The sequence below is a fragment of the Giraffa tippelskirchi genome, chromosome 10 (genome assembly GCF_054371585.1).
Source record: "Giraffa tippelskirchi isolate mGirTip1 chromosome 10, T2T-mGirTip1v1.2.pri, whole genome shotgun sequence".
NCBI classification, from domain to species: domain Eukaryota; kingdom Metazoa; phylum Chordata; class Mammalia; order Artiodactyla; family Giraffidae; genus Giraffa; species Giraffa tippelskirchi.
The window spans coordinates 24,189,451-24,212,520 of NC_137284.1; the positions used below are offsets into that span (position 1 = coordinate 24,189,451).

The following is a 23,070-nucleotide window of genomic DNA, read 5'->3' on the forward strand; positions in this document are numbered from 1 at the left end:
CAGTGCATCTGTCAGTCACCGTATCAGGCCTTCAGGCTGTCACTATGAGGACTCTTGGATGGGAGGTGAATTGGGTTCCATACTGTACAATTAATTGTGGGTTGTGTTTCTTTGCGTCATGTTGAGTTAAGTTTAGATTCTGGGAATCCTGGTAGGAAGTCACGAGGATTGATGACGGCTGTGATAACCAGAAGTAAAACAAAACACATTTTTGTTCTTTACATACAGCTATTTTGAACTGGAGAGCAGTGGTCTGAGGGATGAGATTCGCTATCGCTACATACACAATGGGAAGCCGCGGACAGAGGCACTTCCGTACCGCATGGCTGATGGGCAGTGGCACAAGGTTGCACTGTCAGTCAGCGCCTCCCACCTCCTGCTCCACATCGACTGCAACAGGTATGTCTTTGCGTTTGATCTTCTGTGATTGTGCCCTTGAAATCGAGCAACGGGGAAGGAAAAAAAAAAACAATTCCCTCCAAGCCTTGCTGGGAAACAAAAACCAAGGGACCCTAGGAGTCATTTAACATACTGAATGGGCCATTAGGTGTGCTGGAATGACCAACTGTAATATGCTAAGAAAACAGTTCATTAAAATGAAACCATATGCAGCGATTAGGAAGAAATGTCCGGAAGGTTGATTACAGATGGGGGAATATTAAGTACACCTCGGTGTACTCGAGGTACCGGCTGGAATTCCATGGAGCTGTGATTACAGTTAACTGTGATGTATTGTTGTTGAGTCCGTTCCACTTGGAAGCAAATGAGCTGGTCTACCTTCAAATGAATCTGAGAAGCCGGTGCTACTGGAGCGGCTAATTCTATTTCACTTCATCAAGCACAGCTTTGCTTAAATATTTTTTCCAAATGGAAATTTCTTAAAAGGGCTATTCTTGGAATCTTTTGGAATTGATGCCATTTATCTCTGCAGAGGGTTGAGCCTTCTGGTTTATCAGAGGGTGGCAGGGCTACTTTGAAGATGGGGGTGGGGGGAGCGAGAGGGGGAAGGGAGAGTTTCATTGGATGCTGTGGGTTGTGGTGGGAAGGAGATATCTTCCTCCATGTCTGTCCCTAGAGGGAGGTTTACTGCCAACTGAACAAAGGACACTATTGGTCTCTATTGGTTCACATGTGGCTGGACAGCTGGATGATGGTGGTGAAGGGGGATGTTTTCATTTCTCCAGAACCCACTGAAAGTCTATGAATAGTGATCTGAGTCCTATCATAGAGAATCTTTTTTGATGTAAAGTAGCCACGAATGGTTGGTCTTCATTAATACTACTGCCAAAGTTAAATGATTGTTTGGCCACGGGACTTGTTCTTTTAGGCTGTGGAAAAAGTACAGGCGTGTTGAGGACAGCCTCCATTCTGGCACCCAATAGAAAGAAGCTCCAGACTGCATTTCTGATGAGGGGATACTTCAGTGTGCTTGCTAGTCCAGCTCTGCAGTCTCTCTCAGGAGAGGACCTGGAAAGGCAGAGAACGGAAACTAGTGTCGGGTTTAAGGGAAGTTCCACCATCTTGAAATGAGTCTTGGTCTAGCTTGGTGTGTCTATTTAAAGTGCTTTCTGGATTTTCTAGAGAACTGTGGCTTCAACCAGAGGTGATGTGTGCCTGGATGACATTTCCATAGAAACAAGTAGCTCCTTTTTACCTTGGGCTGGGCAGCTTGGATGAAGCCAGCTCTCAGCCACTAGTTCCATTTCCACCTTCAAGAACTCACTGGCTCTTTCAATTCTCTAGAACTACAGTGGCCTTTCAGGTAGCATTTCTGTTTCCCTCTACCCACCACCCATACTTGACTCAGATGGGAGACAAGAAGAGTCCTGTGTGTCCTTCTATACCAGAGGCAAGAAAGAAACGTTGAAGCCCTAGTTTAGTACTTCCCAGCTGAAACATCCTGGAGACACTGTGTTTTCTTGCTCTGCAATTATTTGCTTCCTCTTTGTGTAAGTTTTATCTTTTATTTCCCAATAGTCTTCTCTCTAGAGAAGAGGGAGCTTCCCTCGTGGCTCAGATGGTAAAAGCATCTACTCGCAATGCGGGAGACCCGGGTTCGATCCCTGGGTGGGGAAGATCCTCTGGAGAAGGAAATGGCAACCCACTCCAGTACTCTTGCCTGGAAAATTCCATGGGTGGAGGAGCCTCATGGGCTACAGTCCATGGGATCGCAAAGAGTCGGACACGACTGAGCGACTTCACTTTCACTAGAGAAGAGGAAAGAGAGGGAGGATAGTCTGTGCTAATTGAAGTTTGCCTCCCTTCGAAAATGCTCTGGTCCCTATGAAACTGTCTCCTCTGCCATCCTCAGACACTTGTTAGCTGTGTGAATTTGGACACATTAATTCCTTTGCATCTCAGTGTAATTTGTAAACTGGGACTGTTAATACTATATGTTCTGTTACACATAGTCACAGATGGGAATGTTAAATAAGATAATTTGCAAAAAGTGCTTTGGGTGGTGCTTGGCCTTTGGCCCCCAGTACGTGGTGGTGGTGGGTGTTACTGTTGTTATTATTTATTCTGCACATCTGTTGTGACCCTGTGTCTCCAGACTTTCATTTGTCATATATTCTGGCCTCTCTGCCATAAAAGTAGGGAGAGAACAGGAGAGCTGGAACCCACAGTGTGCTTTAGGGTCAGCCGCATTTATACAGAATGGATTTGAGGAGCTTCTAAATACTAGTCCCCTTCTCTGGTGTTTTTTATACTTTCATTCATAGCATAACTTATTTTCCTTTATTTAAGATCTTGGAGGGAAAACATAAAGATGGTGCCAGTTAATGATTCATGGACCCAGGACAAATGAGGTTTTTAGATAAGTTAGGGAAAGAGAAGCTGGGAATGACTGGGCCAGGGGATAGGTCAGTTTTGATTTTGGTGTAGGAAAAGTCTAGAAACAGTTATAAAGCCTGACTACACTTAAGAATTATGGGTAACCAGGGGCCATCTCTGACCTGGTGAATCAGATTCCCTGAGTGTGGAACTATATTCTTCATAAACTCTCTGGGTAGTTCTTATGCAAGCAGGTTAGGCTTGGTGCATGGGCTGGGATTTGAAAATCACTGGTTTGAATAGAGGGAGTACTTGCGATTTCCCCAAATGTGGGAAACTCGACTGTATAATTTGTGGTAGTGGGGAACTGCATTTGTGTTTTCCCTTGAGAAAAAAAAAAAGGAAAGAGGGAGCAGAAACTGGAAGATGGCCTGGGCTGCAATAAAGAAGTGAGGGACCCTGGAAATGCAAGTACCTGAAAAGCACAGCCCCAATGAGGAGGAGGAAAAGTTTAAGGTGAGGATAGTGTCTAGTATGTGGAACAAACTTTTCTTCTTCGAAAGTTTCTTCCTAGCCAGCACTGGCTGATTTTTCAAATGGCAGAAGCTCTGGGCTATTGATCAAGATGCTGGTGTACTATGTCTTATCTAGGCCACCCTTACAGAGAGTGAATTTCGGAAAGGCTGATTTTTATTTTCTAAGCTATGCATTTCATACCGCTGTGAGATTCTTCCTTTTTGATTCCTTTTGCCCTTAACGTTATGCTTCCTTATTTTTCTCCACCTGTCACCTGCTGGAGCTGTGCTGGGTAGAAGATAAATGGTGAAGCAATAGATAACATTTTTGGGTGCTGACTGTGCCAGTGACCATGCTAAGTACTTTACATAGATTGATTTATCACTCTGGCTATTTTTCTCATCTAAAAGTGATGGAACTGAGGTTACATTCTACTTTTGTAACCCTCTGCTGCTAAGAGGCAGCTCTAGGATTTGGACCTGAGTCTGACTTCTGTGTGTCTGCTCTAACCACTAGGCTCTTCAGCTCAACATGAGGGACTGTTGACACTGGACTTAGAACATGATGGAAGAAAAGAGCCAGACTCAGTGTGAGAAGTTTGTTCTTTACTTCTAGTATTTTCCTCTCATGTGTCTTACATTGCTGATCTTTGGGGTTGATGGGCAAGATGTGGAATCTTACACAACCCATTGGTTTGGCACAAGGAAAGGGACTTCTGTCTACTGGGCATCTACCATAGGCCAAGTAATGTGCTAGGTGAAATAGATGTAACAGTCCTTGGGGCAGCCATATGGTGTGGAAGCCATTTCATTAGACCAATTTTGCAGATTTGGAAGTAGAAAGGTTCCAAGATGGTAAGTAACTCAGTTCCAATTACATAACATAACCATGGAGCTAAAACTCTGAACCAGGATCTAACTCCCCAACCTTTGCCTGCCTACCTACCTCTCCTCTCTGCCTCTAAAATTCATGTCTTTTCCAAGATAAAGTCATAACCATACCAGGAAGTCTTCCCAGGAGAGAGAAGATATAAAAATGTCAGAAAGCCCTAAAAATACTTGAAATCAGAGCGAGAAGATTTCTAGGCAGTTCCATTGTTCTGAGGAACTGGAATGTGGCAGAAATTTCTCCTTTTCTTAGAAGTGAGAAACAGAACCTTTTCAGACCTAATTACACAAATTGTCACAAGAAAAGTGATTGCTATTTCAGTTGGTAATCTAACATTTTCTGCCTGTTACTGAGACACACTTTTCTTCCTGCTTCAGCTGTTCAGCTGGGCCTACTTGGAAACTCCCAAGTGTGGGTAGCAGATTACTTCAAGCTAGAAACATTGAAAGAACCACTCAGTTGGGTGGCCAGCTTGATTATCTCCACTGCCTTAGGTTTTTCTTTTGCTTCCTTTGTATTAAGAGTTGCTAACAAAGCTGAGAAGGAAGCCTGAACTAACATTCCTCCGATTACCCTGCTCCATTCTCAGCTCAACTTGCAGCCTCTTCCAGTCACTCAAAGCCCACAATCCCCTGACATCTGGGATCCAGTGGGTAAGGGTTCTTTTACCACAAAAGGGATTTTCTTTCCTTCTCTTTATTTGGTAACTTCTAATTTTCAGTCAATCTATTCAATTAAAGTACTGGACACACTGTCTCTGCCGGGCTGTGGGGATACAAAGAAATAGGAGTTCTTGCCATCAGGAAGTCCTTGGCTTATTCATTCAGTCCTTTTGAATTCTGAAGCCACCAGGGTCCCCCACAGTGACTGGCCCTGATCCTTGGATATTAGAAGAATCATAGACTCTCATGGAAGCTGGTGAGCAGGCTGTTTAAACACTAATGATAGCAGCTAAGCAGAGAGAAAACTAAAAATAGTCACTCCCAGCATCTTGGTCTTGAAATGACAGTGGAGGAATGGACTCAAAAGTGTTTTCCATTCAAATGGTACATGCATCCAGGCTTCAGCAGGAACTTTCTGCAATACACAGGTCTCCCTGCTCCAATCCCGCCTCCTCTTTCCTCACTGCTGGAACAATTTCTCTCTCATCCAGTCCCATTGAAATGGAATTATGAACTTGCACCTCATTTGTTCAAGCTTGTGTGGGTAGACATAGTGCCTGCATATACACACACACACTGGCATCCCGGTTGTCACTCTGACAGAGTTAACTCAGTGATTGTAGTCTAAACAGTAAACATATTTAGATTTTACCTCTAAAGCTTGGTATTGATTCACAGCAGAGCACATTCAGCTTTTCCATACAACTGATTTTGAAAAACTCGCAGACCCAGAAAAATAAACTTACTGTCAATCACTGAACAAGTCAGTAATTCAAAGTTTCTGTCAAATATTTCAGACTAACTTCATGATATGAGCATCTGTTTATATCTCTAGGTTTTTCATAGTGAAATATGGTGATATGGCATCTTCTTTCCAGAGAGCTCCTAAAGTATTTACAAGCATGTTGTTAAACCAAACATTCCTTAACGTAGTTAAAGCCATGTATAATGTACTACAACGACTTTTTGACAAACATTTTCACTAGAGTAAAGAGGGAGAAATTAAGAGATGACTATCAAAGACCATCACTTCCAAAAAAGCTAGGCCAAGATTCTCAATCTCCTGCTTCCTGCACTGATATATTATTTACTTCACAAACAGGAACACGTGCACACAACTCATCAAAATTAAAACTGAGACTGTAGTGTATGCCTGATGTCCAGCTAACCTAGCAGCACCCGATCTTCTGTCTCGAAAGAAGTGAAAAGCAAGGAAAGAAGATAGGATATAACTCATGTGTAATTTAATTAACAGTAAAAGGCAACAGCACAAGGAATGTTGTAAGGCAGTACCTGATGGATTGCTGGTTTCCTAGTAGAGACCATCAGGTCTGGGAGACCACAGAAGGAAGAGCTCCTGGTGACATGGAGTAGCTTCTCAATTTCTTACCATCCCAGGTAAAAATGTATGACACTCTCTGCAGCTTTACAGTTTTGCCACTGTGATTTGATTCTGTATAAGTTACATGAGAATCCGATTTGGAATGAGATTCATCTTGTGAGCGTGACAAAGCCAGTCATAGTGGCAGTGATAAAAGACTGTGGATCAAGTTGGCAGTGAGAGACAGCCTGCAGGAAGAGACAGAGAAGGAAATATGACAGAGGGGATGACAGGGAAAAAAGAGCTGTTCTTATATGACCAGGCACATGTTCTCTGGTTTAACCTAAACCTGTAGTGAATGCTGGACCTTTGTCTTGGTTTTGCCACTTATAAAATGTGACTTAATGTGCAATGATGGAGTGTGAAATCAGGAAATCTGTGTCTTAGATTCTTTGAAGATTCCTCCTGTCCTCTCATCTTCAATCCTTCCTCTCTGTCAGAATCTGTGCTTATATCTATAAAATGGGAGTAATAGTAACTCTTCTACCATATAATGGTTATAGGAATGTAGCAAAAGAGTGTGTGCAAAATGCTTAGAAAATTTCAAGCTACTCTGTGAACACACAGCATCATGAAGTACTATAAACATTTGCCATCATATAGCAAAGATGTTTCAGTGTCGTAATGGAAATCAATGCAATTTAATTAAATCTTATACAAAAAGTGAAGATTTTTTTTGTGTGAAGATCCATGTCTCATGGATGAGGACCTGGCGCATAATGTGAATCCATGGTGGAGTGTAGGTTTTGAGGTCCATCAGGTCCCTGAAATTATTTTAACTGCCAAATCCTAGGCAGTTAAAACTGCCTTGGAGTTAAAACTCCAAGAGTTTGTCTTTTAGTTCCATGGTTGGTAGTACAACACAATGATGAATGATTTTTATGCCAAAAGAGTCCCTTTAAATGTAAGTAATTGCAGAGTCTCTTTAAACATATATAACTGAGGCTGAATGGGAAAGAGAACATCCCCTCCAATGTGATCTGATGTTTCCTTGATCCTGGCAGGGCTTTGAGAATGTGGCATGGCCCCTTTCCTTTTTACTTCTGTGAGAGAGGAGATCCAAAGATTCAGTTCCCCCATTCTCAAACCATGAGCCAAAATGATCACAGCTTTTAGGAGGAGATGTAAAGCCAGGTGCAGTTTACTGAATGAGGAAACCACTGTCTTATAATTTCCTGGCTTTCCTAAACATAATAGATACTATTTGCATCTCTACTTTGAAAATCTGGCTTTTTATCACAAAAACATTCTGGACTAAAAACTAGAGCTACCAGAAAGTGTTAAATTTGTATGACCCTGGGAAATTCGTTTACTGTCCCTGGGTCTTAGCTCCCTAGATATAAAATGAGGGGCTAGGACTAGATTTCTGAATCTCCTTCCACCTCTACTCTTCCAGGCATATCTCATCACAATGCTTAGTTAGAATGTGCATTTTTTTTTTTTTTGCCCTCAGGACCCTGGAGAGCAACCGAGCTTGTCATCTTCACAGGGCTGCTGGCGGTTTGCAGTCATCTGAATTGATTTGTGTGTTGACAGTGCAGCCTGCTGCTGGTGAAGAAAGGCTACTTACCCTAGATACCCAATCTTTTTTTTTTTCACCTTCACTTGCCTTCCTTCTTGCTAGAGTAGATGCTGAATATGCAATTTTGGGTATCTAAGGAATGTTGACATCTTATTCTCTTCACCTTGTGCTATTTCTTTCTTTCATACATCTTCTGATCCAGACATGTGACAGTGGACAGCCTTTTGGGGGGTAAATAGGCTGTCCTGGCTGTGTAGGTCCTGGTAGCTTGGTAACCTACAAGATAAAGCAGTGTACTGTAGCCAGCAGATGATGGATTGTTGTACTATTAAAAAATAACACATCCTCTGAGTACTGAAGGGAAAAAAGCTTTTGTTGCTGCCAAACCATAGGGTCTTAAATAATGGGAGATAATGAATCTAAAGGTCTAGGTGGCCAATGTAATACATTCCAAATTGTAGATTATTCAACAAAGTAGAAGGTCTTCCCTGGTGGTTCGGTTGGTAAAGAGTCTGCCTGGAATGCAGGAGACCTGGGTTCAATCCCTGGGTTGGGAAGGTTCCCTGGAGAAGGAAATGTCAATCCACTCTAGTATTCTTGCCTAGAGAATTCCATGGACAGAAGAGCCTGTTGGGCTACAGTCCATGGGGTCATAAAGAGTTGGACATGGCTGAGTGACTAACACTTTCACTTTCAGCACAGTAAAAAGTGGCTGCTTAATTGTTAAGGTGCTCAGACGTGACCATGTTGGATGTCTCATTCTGACTGAGACCTGCACACTTGTATTCACGCTTTGTACTCTGCAGCTTGTTAATTCCAACCTCATTAGAAGTATTCCAAGCTTAACTCTGCCCGATCTTCTAATGACATCAGTAGCAAACCCATTTCTAATTTTGTCTTTTCAAAAGCCTTTATCTTTATCTTTTTTCTCTTGCCTGGTGGGTTTAAATATGCTTTTGGTCAACAGTGGCCTCAATGGCAGAGAAGTAGAAGGTGAAAGGATTAACTGAAGTGGATGATGAGAGAGTGGCCTGCATTTCCCCATCTACCTTCATTCCTGGGCTTTCAGAATTGCAAAAGGAAAGGGCTAAAAAGAAATACATATCTGGTGGTTTGTTGGCTACCTGAGGCCATGAGTAGATTAACAAGAAGGTACATTATTGCATACACAGGATCTAAGATGTATTAAAATAGAAGGGAAAATAAGACTTCATTTCCAACTTACAGTGACTTCATCTATATGCCTTCAGACACATCTTGAGTTGTGATTTAATGCATGGACATGGGTTTATACAGGATGAATGGAGGGGAAATAGGCTGCAGGAGAAATAATGTTTTTTTTTTTGTAGGAGAAAATATCAAAGCTTGCATCTTTATTGTTACAGTTCTACTCTGTCCTTGATGATGGATGCGTATGGTTATTCCTTAAATAGGAAAGCAGCAAGTGAAAATAAAAAACCAGAACAGTACCTATGATGGAACCCAATTTTTTAAAAAATGTACATTTATACATTAGTTGTCTCTGTTTCTTTTATGCTTCACTTGTTGGAAAAGAACATTGGGGAATAAAAAATGCATGAGCCATGAGGACTTTTTAATTGAAAAAGAAAAAGAATTCCAAATACTATATTAGTTTTCTAGTTAGAGCAGGGGTACTGATGTTGTCATTGAAAACAACTGATTTTCTATACTACTGGAAAGAAATTCATCTATCTCTCTGGGAACTTTAATTAAATTAATGTTATAAATAATAGCAGCCAGAGTGGCTGGATGCAAGGAAACAGATTTATAGCTGAACCTGTTCAGCTGCTTTTCTTGTAGGGGATATGGTGGAGATGGGGTGTGGGAATGAGGAGGCTTGGAAGGAAAAGGTTTTTGAGAATGTTTTTCCCTGCTCTCACCCCTTAAATTCAGTTGACTCTTGCCCCTCAGCTCATCCCTCTTTACTTCTTATGAGTGTGTCTCCAGTAAGAGCTGCAGAGCCCCCAAGCCAGCTGGTTAATGTGTCTGGGCCTTCACCTGAGGGTTTTCCTGGGCAGGTAGAGTGGAAATAATTTCCCTTCTCCGTAAAGGGTCTGTGTGATGCCATCTCTGACTCTTACTCAGGAAAGTCCTGCTGCATCTTTAGTCATTAGAGTCTGTCGGTCTGAGGTATCACTTTCTTGACATCAAATTTCACACATAGGAACTTACAGGCTTGGAGTTGGAGCTCTCAGTGGGCTTCTTTGGGATACTCAGAATACCTATATTACCCAGAAGGGAATTTCATTTCCAGGAGAGGTAAACAGCTGTAATCCATCATGGTGTGTCCCCAGCAGAGCTCATTCAGTTACTCAGTGTTCTCCAGGTTGGTGCTGTCTTTGAAGCACAAGCAAGGAGGGTGCTGAGGAATCTATGATTTCAGTTTCTTGAATTCTTTGACATTTTGGCCTCAGAGACTCAGCACCATGCTGCGAAAAACTTAGACTTTTTGCTCAGTCATTGCTGAGTTGAGGTTAAGGTTTTGGACTTTTTTTAAAAAAAGAGGTGATCTATGTATTCCCTTGATCTTTTTTTGTAAAAGCACTCTGTGGTGGATGTTCTTGCATCTTATAGATGAAGACTTTTGAGGTACTGAGAATAGAAATGACTTGTCCAGGAGCTCATAGTTAATCACTGACAGATGGAAGCCAGAGTCCAGAGGTCTTTCCTTATTTCTTTTTCAGGGAGATTATTCTTTACCAATCCCCTCCACCTTCTTCCCTCTTCTCTTCCTCCATCTTTTTAACACCCCCGTGTGACAAGATATCACTTCTAACTTCTCATGGACTAAGTATAAGATATCCTTATAAACTGAAGCCAACAAAGGCCAAATTCCATGTATTACTTTCTCAGACCGAGGAGGCTGGTTACCTCCAAGGACGACTTCCTTGTTGCGCCAAAATTGACCTTGTTGTAAATTCCAACCACTGTTGGCCTTTGGACTCTGTAGATAATTTCACATAACGCTTTTTTGATTTAAAGACTCTCCTTCCTTCCTGGAATCTACAGTGTTGATAGACAGGTTCATGACTTCAATTCCACAGAGATATGGGGTCAGGGCTTTGAATGGACCATCATCCCTATATGATTTGTATGCCTTGCATGTATCTCCATACTGATGTGCAATGGCCAAGGACCTAATCTTAAATCATGACTGACCGCAAATGAGCCATTTGGCCATTTCTTCAAATGTGAAATAGTTGCATTACGCTAGTCTCCAGTGTTACGTGGGTGGTTTTACACTGTTCCGATATAAATTTTGATACTCACTATTTCAAGGTGATAAACTCTCTGTGTTCTTTAAGGTGACTTTGCAATCACAAGGTCTCATTAGAAACTACTGGTGGTGAAATAAAGGATTGGGTGGTGGCAGACCCCCATTTAGGAGGGCATTTGTCATTATTGCTTCTTTTATTGGTATTTAATTAGATATGTACTAGAGCCTGCAGGAGCTAATAAGAACAAGGCCTAGGAAGTAGGTGAGCACACTGAATTGTGAGTCTTTCACAGGCAGCAATGTTTCATGGACATTAGGGCAATACATAAAGACTTCACACTGCAAACCAGATCACATATTCCCTTCCCACTCGAGCACCCACATAAGCTCATTTGATGGCCTCCTCTAAGCTTAAGGCTAAAGGTCACTATCCTTAATATAGCTTAAATTGTTTTTTTGCATAGTCTGGCCTATGTTTCCTTCTTCAATTTCTTCTTGCACTTCATTTAGTTCTTTAAATACCATATTCTTTGAAGCCTCAGGATCTCCATATATGCCATTTCTTGAAAATCAAGTTCACTTCTACTTTTAATTTTCAGGACAAGAGAAAGAAGTTTCTTGTGTTTTACTATTTCATCATAAACTGTTTCCCTGCAGAGTGGTTTTTGATCATTTGATTGATGCATGTCTTTCTCACAGGCTGCAGGCCCCTCTCGAGAGCTCACCCTTGCATCACCAGTGTATATCATAGAGCTGTCACATAATAGGTGTTGTAAATTTCAATGTGACTTGTAAATATCAGGCCTGGGGAAAGATGAAGATAAAGTTACCCTGGCATTTCTGCTTTGAACTTCTGTGGATTATTCTTTTCTAGAGAAAAGCAGTTAATCTGTAGAAGACTTTCGGTGATTTCCTGGTCTGATTCACAGCACAGAGTGAGCTGTGCCCCACTTGCAAGTTGAATTTACATGTCTCCTATGTCTGCAGGAGCTCTGGCAGGCATAGAAGAGTAGAGGTAAATTACATATGGGGCACAAACATAAACTGATCACTGATAGGATTAAGGGGAATGTGCCCTCTCTGTTGGAGAGAAAACACAGTTGGGTACACTTGTCTGGTCTGTGGACATATCACCATCATCCAATTCTGTGGGTCTGTTTCTTCAAACTATAGCCGAAGCTCATGATAGGATCTCCCATCAAGCCCATTCAGTAAGCCCTTTGGGCAGGATTCCATGAGAGTCCCAGGCTGTTTTGGTATAGCCTTATTGTGAAATTCAATGGATACATTTTTTCTTTAATTTTCTTAAATTATGCCTGATTCACATATTACCCAAAATTAAAAACGAAAAATATAACAAGAAGAAATGTGAGAACACAATTCCAAGCAATAATTGTGGAGTTTGGGGTAAAAATTCTTGCAGTATAAGTTAGTTTTATATAATGGAATAATTAATAAATTTATTAAAAGCCTTCCCCATATAAGTGACATAATATGTAATAAAATACTGGATAGCTTATAAAAAATGAAATATACAAACTGTTCCAAACCATGCGATACCAATCACCCTGTCCCTAACTCCTTTGCACAGAAGTCGTCATTATTACCAGTTTTATTTCTCTTCTCTAGAATTTTTCTTTGCATATGCAAACATATTGTTTTCAATAGTAAGACAGCACTATATGTATTTGTCTTTAATTTGCTTTTTCATTCAGCAGAGTCAAGCCTGAGGCACCATTGGCGTGTAGCAGGAACATGCTTAAGAAGAATGAGGGCTATAGATTAGTCTGGGCAGCTCTGTCCCTTGGCAATGTGAGGAACCATATTTACCTGTACACTCTAGCTTCATGCTTTGGGCTGTAATCCATGGCTCTGACCTGTCTTGTGCAGCAGTGACATAGCAACAGGGCAAGAAGCCAGGCACCCGTGCCCTTCGATCAGCCTGGCCTGTCTCATCTGTGTAGCTAGGTGAGACCATGACAATTAGCCTATGCTGAGATGGGAGTCACAGGATCAAAGTGGGTGTGTGATGAGGGTCAGATGTTCTGAGCGTGATGCTGAAGCTTGTTTTGTGTGGCTGAAGTGGAACTGGTGCGGGCCAGGCTCAGGCATCAGGTGAACACAAAGAGAGAATGTTGTTTCATGGTTAAGAGCACAAGCTTTTGGAGTTGGCTAGCTCTGGATTTCAGCTCTGGCTTTGTCCCTCCTGTGGGACACTTGGCAAGTAACAACTCTAAGTCCCAATCATGAGATAAGGTTGATATAATGCCTCCCTCACTGGATTACTGGAATTAAGTGTTCCAGTGCACGTGAATCAGATGAGACATTCCTGGTTGCAAATAACAGGGCTTCCTAGATGGTGCTAGTGGTAAAGAATGAGCCTGCCAATGCAGGAGACATAAGAGACATACGTTGGGAAGATCCCCTGGAGGAGGGCATGGAAACCCACTCCAGTATTCTTGTCTGGAGAATCCCATGAACAGAGGAGCCTGGTGGGCTACAGTCCACAGGCTCACAAAGAGTCAGACATGACTAAAGTGACTTAGCACACATATAAGGATATATAATGTTTATTTAAGCAAAAAGTTTAGATGAGGCAGTACCTGAGATGAGTTGGTGCTCAGACGTGTCATCAGGGACCAATGCAGTCCTTTTTTATCCACCTACTCCATCATCCTTGCCAGGGAGAAATGTCTTGAGACAGTGACATAGGGGAAAGAGGTCACCGTGATTGTCTTAGACCAACCATCCTTCCTTCCATGGCGCTGGCCCATTGCTCTCAGTAAAACTGAGATACTTTGGATAGAGATGGGGAAATGGCTCTTGGGTAGGCTGTCAGCAGTGTTGCTACCGTGTATCAATAGTTTAGCACCAGGGCTGTTAATTGTGCAATAAATGCTGCCATGATGCTGCTGATGCTCAATTCCATAATGATAATGGTCTTCCACATCTGGGCAGAACTGGCATGAACAAGAGGACAGATACAAGGAGATAATAGGAGTATCTGGTTAACCAGGAATCATTTATATACATGGATGATCCTGCCATCAAGGAATCTTCAAGGCCATGCTCTAACTGGGGATAGGATATGAGTGCATCTGAGAGGCTGGCCTGGCTTCTGTCTCCAGAGCCCATGAACACTGTAGCCTGGGTAGCTCTTGTTACATCTTTACTTTGGGAAACTTGGCCTCTCTCTGTTGCTGCTGCCCTCTCTCAGGTCCTTTAAACACAGCTACCCTTTCCACAAGAAGTTCCATGCAGGCCCGTCTGAGCTGGTTCCTTATTGCAGCTTTTTTGAGGCCTGTCTTCCCTCTTACTCTTACCTCCTCATATTCTCATTTCTCATCTTCTTGGCCTCCCTATCCCTGACGTTTGATGCCTGCTCCTTTACCTGATCAGTTTGGCAACTTATTTGGATTTCTTCTCTGTTGACTGATTTCAAAATGTCACGGTTCCCCTGACCTCCAATCACCAGCATTCTCTCTGGCAGGACAGTTCTTTTTGCACTCCATACTTGGGTTTTCTGATTGCCTTGATGTTGACTCCTTCCCAGATCTTTTCTTTTCTGCTATTTTTAACTACAGGTAGGATCCTGGCCCACTTGGGTTGGGTGGGAGGAGGGAGTTGTTGCTTACTCTCTGGAGTTAGAGTGGTGCAGCAATGGACTAACCATCTTCAGGAGGATTCAAGGCTTCACTTGGAGGCAACATGGATTCCCTTCAGTGGAGAAGAACATTGTGACAACCTTGAGCATATCAAAAAGCTGTTCAACATACACATGTGACCAGTTCTTCAATTCAGTCGCTCAGTCATGTCCGACTCTTTGCGACCCCATGAACCGCAGAACGCCAGGCCTCCCTGTCCATCACCAACTCCCAGAGTCCATGCAAACCCATGTCCATTGAGTCAGTGATGCCATGCAACCATCTCATCCTCTGCTGTCCCCTTCTCCTCCTGCCCTCAACCTTTTCCAGCATCAGGGTCTTTTCCAATGAGTCAGCTCTTTGCATCAGGTGGCCAAAATATTGGAGTTTCAGCTTCAGCATATGTGACCAAGCCTTGCCCTAAATCTCATCCTTGCAAAGTATCATGTGAAAAAGGTGACCGGATATTTGCAGCACAGGCCACCCTGGGGGCTGACCCAGATGTTGCCTCTATCAAAAGTGACTGTGCTTTGTTGTTGGCTCCAGTATCCCCTCAAGGGGGAGACAACCTGGGATGGTGGAAGAAGCCTTGGGGTCTGGGCTGGGTATCTTCCATCTGCCTCTCCAGAAACATCTCTCCCTTCTCTGCTCCACTCTGTCTCCTAGCAGACTGACCTCTGTGGACTGGGAACTCTGGGAACTCTGTTGCCATCTCGATTTCTTTTTGACTTTCATCAGCAGAAAGAATAGGCAGGAAGTCAGATGGAGGGAGGCGAGGCTTTCTACTCTTCTAGCTGTTTCTCTGTGGGGTCACGGTGGACTGGGTCCCCTTTTGACTGAAAGCCACAGGCCCTGTCAAGTGACCCTTTTTGAGTTCCTGGCCCCTTTATGCCTTGAAAGGCAAGAGCTCCTGAACCCTGTTCTGTTTTTACATTCTCTCTGGTACTGTCTCTTGTGGTTTATCTACTCCCTGCTTGTCCTGCAAATAACCCCTTTAATTGATTCTCTTTTCAAATGACCAAATCTCAGTATGGTGACTGTTTCCTACCAGGATCCTCACTGTTACAGGTTCAAAGTTGGAAATGTCAGATCACTCTCTGCTGACTTTACTGCTTCCTAGCTGTGGGTCCTTGGGCAAGTTTCTTAACCTCTTTGAGTCCTAGGTTTCTCATCAGGAAAAGCAAGATAGCAAGAATAATTCCTTTTGTCTTTCTCTCCGAGGAGGAACAAACAGCGTGAAAATGTCATGTAAACTGTATGTGCCATGCATGGGGCCGGGGGCAGAGGGTGCGGTTCTTGTTGTCACTGTGACATGCCAGGAGCTTTAAGTGGAAACGAGGGAAAGCTGAAGGCTTGGGGGATGGAGCGCATAGGTCTCTGAGAGGGCTGTGTGTGCCCACCCATGTCTCCTGCACAGTTAATGAGAAGCACAGATGAGAGGAGGACGGGACCCCACAGACTATCCTTCAAAGCCAAGCCCACAGGACCTCCTCTTCCATCCACCTCAGCCCACAGGTCCAGCTCATGTGGAATACAGATGAGATCCCCTCCAATTACAGACACATTATCGAGCGGTGATGTTAGCCTCTGCTCAAATGGATTCTCTGATAAGGCCTTTGGAAAATATAATCACATGGTTGGAAAGGAAATTGTCAAATGGTGCTGAGAGACAGAGACAAAAAGGCCGATCTCTGGGCTTTTGTTTTTCACTGTTCAGAGAACACAGTATTGAAGGAGTAAATCTTGTTATTTGTGTCCGGGATAATCTGATGCTGGTTGCTAAAAAGAAATTGCAGTGGTATTTATATTGGAAATTGCTTTGGACGGCGTGTGCCTGAGCTTCGAGAGGGATGTGGTGCTGCCTCGGGCTGATCACTCTTGATCACGTCAATCATGTCATCCTCTTTTATTGCCTCTGAAGGACTTTCACTATGTGAAATTATCTTGATCATTGACCTCTTTACAATTTTACTGTGTCTCATTCTCCCTGAGCCATACCCCTTACCTCTGGTTGTCATTGTGCAGTCGCCAAGTTGTGCCTGACTCTTTGTGACCCCATGGACTACAGCACTCAAGGCTTCCCTGTCCCTCACCATCTCCCAGAGTTTGCCCAAGTTCATGTCCATCGAATCGGTGATGCCACCCAACCGTCTCATCCTCTGACACCCTCTTCTCCTCCTGCCCTCAATCTTTCCCAGCACCAGGGTCTTTTCCAATGAGTCAGCTGTGCACATTAGGCGGCCAAAGTATTGGAGCTTTGGCCTTCCAGCATTAGCCCTTCCAAAGAGTATTCAGGGTTGATTTCCTTTAGGATTGACTGGTTTGATCTCCTGGCTGTCCGAGGGACTCTCAAGAGTCTTCTCCAGCACCACAATTTGAAAACATAAATTCTTTGGCACTCAGCCTTCTTTATGGTCCAGCTCTCATATCCGTACATGACTATTGGAAGGATCATAGACTTGACTGTACGGACCTATGTCAGCAAAGTGATGTCTTTACTTTGTAACACACTGTTTAGGTTTGTCATAACTTTCCTGCCAAGATGCAATCGTTTTCTAATTTCATGGCTGCAGTCACTGTCCTCAGTGATTTTAGAGCCCAAGAAGAGGAAATATGCCATTGCTTCTGCCTTTTCCCCTTCTATGTGTCAAGAAGTGATGGGACCAGGTGCCATGATCATAGTTTTTGTTTTTTTTAAGTTGAGTTTTTTAAACTGAATTTTTCACTGTTCTCCTTCATCCTCATCAAGAGGCTCTTTAGTTTCAATTCACTTTCTACCATTAAAGTGGTATCATCTGCATATCTGAGGTTGTAGATATTTCTCCCAGCAATCTTGATTCCAGCTTGTAAGTCATCCAGCCTGGCATTTCACATGATGTGCTCTGCATATAAGTTAAATAAGCAGGGTGACACTAAACAGCCTTGTCCTACTTCTTTTTCAATCCTGAATCAGTCAGTTGTTCCATACAGTGTTCTAACTGTTGCTTCTTGACCCACATACAGGTTTCTCAGGAGACAGGTAAGATGGTCTGGTATTCCTATCTCTTTAAGAGTTTTCCATAGTTTGTTGTGATCCACACAAAGACTTTGGCATAGTCAGTGAAGCAGAAGTAGATGTTTTTCTGGAATTGCCTTGCTTTCTCTATGATCTAGCAAGTGTTGGCAGTTTGATCTCTGGTTCCTCTGCCTTTTCTAAACCCAACTTGAACATCTGAAAGTTTTTGGTTCATGTAATGCTGAATCCTCCTAGCTTGGAGGATTTTGAGCATAACCTTACTAGCATGGGAGATGAGTGCTATTGGCTGGTGGTTTGAACATTCTTTAGTACTGCCCTTCTTGGGAATTGGGATGAGGATTGGCCTTTTCCAGTCTTATGGTCACTGCTAGGTTTTCCAAATTTGCTGATATATTGAGTGAAACACTTTAAGAGCATCATCTTTTAGGATTTGAAATAGCTCTGCTGGAATTCCATCACTCCGCTAGCTTTATTGGCAGTAGTGCTTCCTAAGGCCCAGTTGACTTCACACTTCAGGATGTCTGGCTCTGAGTGAGTGATCACACCATCGTGGTAATCCAGGTCATTAAGATCTTTTTTTTTGTACAATTCTTCTGTGTATTCTTCCCATCTCTTCTGCTTCTATTAGGTCTTTACCATTTCTTTATTGTGCCTGTCTTTGGATGGAATATTTCTTTGACATTTCCAATTTTCTTGAAGAGATCTCTAGTCTTACCTTTCTGCTGTTTTTCTCTGTTTCTTTGCATTGATCATTGAAGAAGGCCTTCTTGTCTCTACTTGCTCTTCTCTGGAACTCTGTCTTTAGTTGGGTTTACCTTTCCTTTCTCCCTTGCTTTTTGCCTCTCTTCTTTGCTCAGCTATTTGTAAAGCCTCTTCAGACAACCACTTTGCTTTCTTGCATTTCTTTTTCTTTGGGATGGTTTTGTTGGCTGCTTCCTGTACAATATTATGGACCTCTGTTCATAGTTCTTCAGGTACTCCGTTTACTAGGTTTAATCCCTTGAATCAATTTGTCACCTTCGCTGTATATTCATAAAGAATTTGGTTTAAGTCGTACCTGACTGGCCTAGTGATTTTCCCCAATTTCTTTAGTTTAAGCCAGAATTTTGCTATGAGGAGCTCAGGATCTTATTTTTGTTGACTGCATACAGCTTCTCTATCTTTGGCTACAAAGAATGTAATCTATCTGATTTCAACATTGACCATTTGGTGATGCCCATGTGTAAAGTCATCTCTTGTGTTGTTGCAAAAGGGTGTTTGCTATGACCATTGCATTCTATTGGCAGAATTCTTTTAGCTTTTACCCTGCTTCATTTTGTACTCCAAGGCCAAACTTACCTGTTACTCCATTTCTGGGGGAAAGAGATAATAAATGGCCCTATATCATGGATTTAATTGAACTAATAAATAGAATGCATATAGGTTTATGGGTGGTACATAGTAAGTGCACAATTATTTTTAATAACAGTTATAACAGGAGAAGGTGGAAGGAGAGGAGGAAATGCTATGAAATAAAATTCAGTGAATCCTAGCCAGTAGATGAGATTTGGATTCCATCTCTGGTGCACAGCTATGTGACCCAGAGGAAGGACTCCTCTTCTCTGGGCATCATGCAAAATGAAGAATTTGAACCTGATGGTCTCTGGGTTTCTCAGACTGTGATTATGTTCCTAGAGCTGGGCTTGAGGGATACACAATATTTTTATATTGTCCCCTGATGGCTCAGATGATAAAGAATTTGCCCGCAGTATGGGATAACCAGATTCAATCCCTGGGTCAGGAAGATTCCCTGGAGAAGGGACTGGCTTCCTACTGTAGTATTTTTTGCCTGGAGAATTCCATGGACAGAGGAGCCTGGTGGGCTACAGTCCATGGGGCCACAAAGAGTCAGACATGACTGAGTGACTAACACTTTTGCTTCATGGTGTGCAGAGGGGAGTGATACCTTTCCTTCCCATCTCACTAAAATTACAAGGTTGAGACATAGCATGACCTAAAATTCACAGCAAGGTGACCTCTTTTCTGCTTCTCCATTGTCATCACTTCCAGCTTTCTTTCCTGCTATTTTTGTTCCAGCCACACCTGAAAAGTTGATTTTACTGGAATATTTACACACATGCCTACCTCAAGACCTCTTTACTGTCTGCTCTGCCTGAATTTTTTTTTTAATATATTCATATATAGGTCCTTAATGTATTCAAATGATTTCTCCTCAGTGAAACTATTGAATGTAATAGAAACTCTCCCACCACATTGTTCTCCACCTCATTACTGTTTTCTTCTTGGCCTTTATCACTTTGTATGTTTATCTGCTTATTATGTATTTGTACCTCCCCCTCCCTTTTCCCCAAAGGTCAGCAGTTTTTCTGATATCTGTATCTTCGCTGTGGACAGTGCTTATATCATATGTTGGTTGCTTTGTATCTTATGTTACTCACGCTTAAGCCCTTTACCTTAAATATGCAAGTGGTACAAAATCAAATTGAACTGAAAACAACAAAAAAAAATGAAGCAGATGGCAATCATCCACCAAGTGGTTGAGCACTGGAGTCACTTGTGCGGATGGGCACGCAGGGCCAGAAGAATATGTTGAAGGTTTTCTGCGGTAAGCACATGGCAGGGATGCCTTCTGGCCTGTTAGGGAGTGCTGCTGGGTCTCTTCTCTTGACTAGTGTTCTGGAGTCTGTCCTGTAAAGTGGGTGGGATGGAGTGGAGGGCATAGGTGAGGAAGAAGACTGAGGGCCACCACCCTGTGAGCAACCACTACAAGCCAGGCTCCGTGATTTATGATTTTATTTCAATGTCACATAAAACCTAGGAGGCATCTATTACCTCTTCGTTTTACAGATAGATTGAATGACTGTCAAACTCTCTTAGCTCCAAAGAGTTAGAGCTGGACATGATGGCACAGAACTCTCATTGGTGGGGAAGGAAAGGTGAGGCATAAGAAAGGTAGCTCTAGGGTTCTCTTCAGATATTTGACACATAAAACAACAGATGGACTAGTCGATTGTAATACACAATAGTATTCAATGCAATGCTGGGCTGTATCAACTGTTCTTTAAGTGCTACTGCAACTCAGTAGACAGAATAATCTGTACCCTCAGCTCAGCATTTACTGAGTATGCCTTATGTGTTAGGTCCAAAAGTGCTTACTGGGGATAAAGATATGATGATGATAAGAATAAGAGTATTAAATACTTGATGTATGCTGAGCAGTGTTCTAGTACTCTAAATATGTTAATTCTTACAAGAACCTTATAAGGTAGGTGCTATTATTATCCATATTGTTTTTTCAGATGAGAAAACTAGAATACAGTGGTGAAGTGACTTACATGGTCAGGGTTATGCTGCTAGTATGCAGCACAGTCATGTTATGAATGCAATTGACGTAGTTAAGAGTAAAGTCATAACTACGTATACTGAAGAAAAGCTACAAGTTCTAAGTATCCCAGGGTGGAGTTGGAAAGGTAAATTGATTCTTATAACAATGTGGTAGGTTCTACCATAGTGTAGTAAAGGATGCTGTAAGAATACAGAGATGTGCTATTAATCTGACTTGGGAGAGAGGCTTACAGAGAGGATATAGAAAAGTTTCCCTCTTGTCTGGTAGCTCCAGGGAAATGGTAGTTGCGTAAATCTCAATCTCTCCACATTCTTTCCAAAAATACTTAAAGGTCAACAAGGAGAATAAATAAATGTATACATACTCACATTAGCATAAGTGGAGGCAGAAAGTTCCATAAACTACAATGTACCTGAAAATAAGACTTTACAAAATGAACATAAAACAGCAGAATCTTGTATACAAAGCTATTAAAAATGAGAAAATATGTCAGCTGATACAAATTCTTTAAAAAAAAAGTATCAAAAGCTGTAATACAATATTCCAGCTTGAGTCAAAGATCCTTTAACAAAATTTTAGAGATATGAAACCCACTCTTAATCAGAAATTCACCAACTTAGAGTAAAAATATATAAAACTCAGGAATATATAGAGCATGAATGACAATGCAGGAAAGAAATGGACATGATTATTTTAGAAATAACGACTAAATTACAAGAACTCCAACAGAATAAATTCAAACAAAAGATCTATAAGGGACATTAAAGAAAGGCATTAAAATAACTAAGAAAATGAATATTAAATAAATAAAAATGCTTTGAAAGAAAATGGTCAATATAGAAAATAGGTAAAGATAGCCCAACATATATATAATTGAAGTACCTGAAGGAGAAAGATGAAATAATTTAATAGAACTAATGTTTAAAATGACAATGCAACATAGGCAAAATAATCGTGAAAAAGGACTCAGTTGGAGGATTCAGCTTCCAATTTGAAAACTCACTATATAATTTAGAATAATCAAAATAGTGTGGTATTGGTATAGGATAGACATATGGACCAGTGGAATAGAAGAGAAAATCCATAGAGATTCTCACATATGTTATCAGTTGACATCTTTCAAAAAAGGGATACCCATGCCCTTCAGTGGAAAAGACAGTTTTTCAAGAAATGGTACTGTAAAAACTGAATATCTACTTGGAAAAATGAAGTTGTACTCTTGCCTTCTACCGCATACAAAAATTAACTAAAAATGACTTAAATGTAGGAGCCAAAACTATAAAACTCTTATAAGAAAGAATAGGGAAAAAAGTCTTTGTGATGTTGAATTCAGCAGTGATTTCTTGATCCCAAAGTATAAGCAAGAAAAGAAAAAAATGGATAAATTGGGCTTCATGAATATCAAAAACTTCTGTGCATCTAAAGAATACCCAAGAGAAATGAAAATAGAAGATGTTCACAAATTATATATCTGGTAAGGGATTAATATCCAGAATAAAGAACTCCTACAACTCCAGTTCACCCATTGGTTAATCATTATACAAGCATAGCAAGAGGGCTGTGTCCAGGAACTGATCTGGCTGACACAAATGCATAAATACATGAAATTAAACCACTGTTATTAAGTGTATGTTTTGTGCCTAGCACTGGTGTAGGTACTGTGGATGCAAGGCCAAATAAGAACTGCTTTCAAGTTGCCTACAAATTTATAAATTGTTGATTATATCATGGAATGTAAATGAGGTAGGCATCAAGATGTGGAAAGATCAGAATTTTTATTTTCCTATACACTGCTGAGCAGGCATTCCCATGACTAACTGTGGTTATTCATTTGAGTATAGAAGTGTTTGAATTAAGTGTATTTTCTTGTACATTTTCATGTTAGTTAAGCTCCTTATGTTGTAAGTAACAAAAATCAACTTGAATAACTTGGTCAAAGGAAGCAAGATTATTAAAAAGTTACCAGATTATCTCATGGACCAAACATAAGGAAAGAGCTATAGCTGGGTCACTGGGAGAATCTGAAAAACCAACAAGCATTCAGGTGGCTCAGCATTATTAAGGCATTTCACATCAGTGAAA

The 23,070-nt window shown here is 41.6% G+C and overlaps 1 protein-coding gene across 3 annotated transcripts in view; it reads left to right on the forward strand.

The window, feature by feature from the left end:
* NELL1 (neural EGFL like 1) overlaps positions 1 to 23,070 on the forward strand; it is a 987,615-nt gene that overhangs the window by 169,231 nt on the left and 795,314 nt on the right. For all 3 annotated transcript variants that reach the window (XM_081533742.1, XM_081533741.1, XM_081533740.1), the window contains exon 4: positions 229 to 399. In XM_081533742.1, the coding sequence (XP_081389868.1) occupies positions 229 to 399 (171 nt within the window). The remainder of the gene's footprint in view (positions 1 to 228; positions 400 to 23,070) is intronic.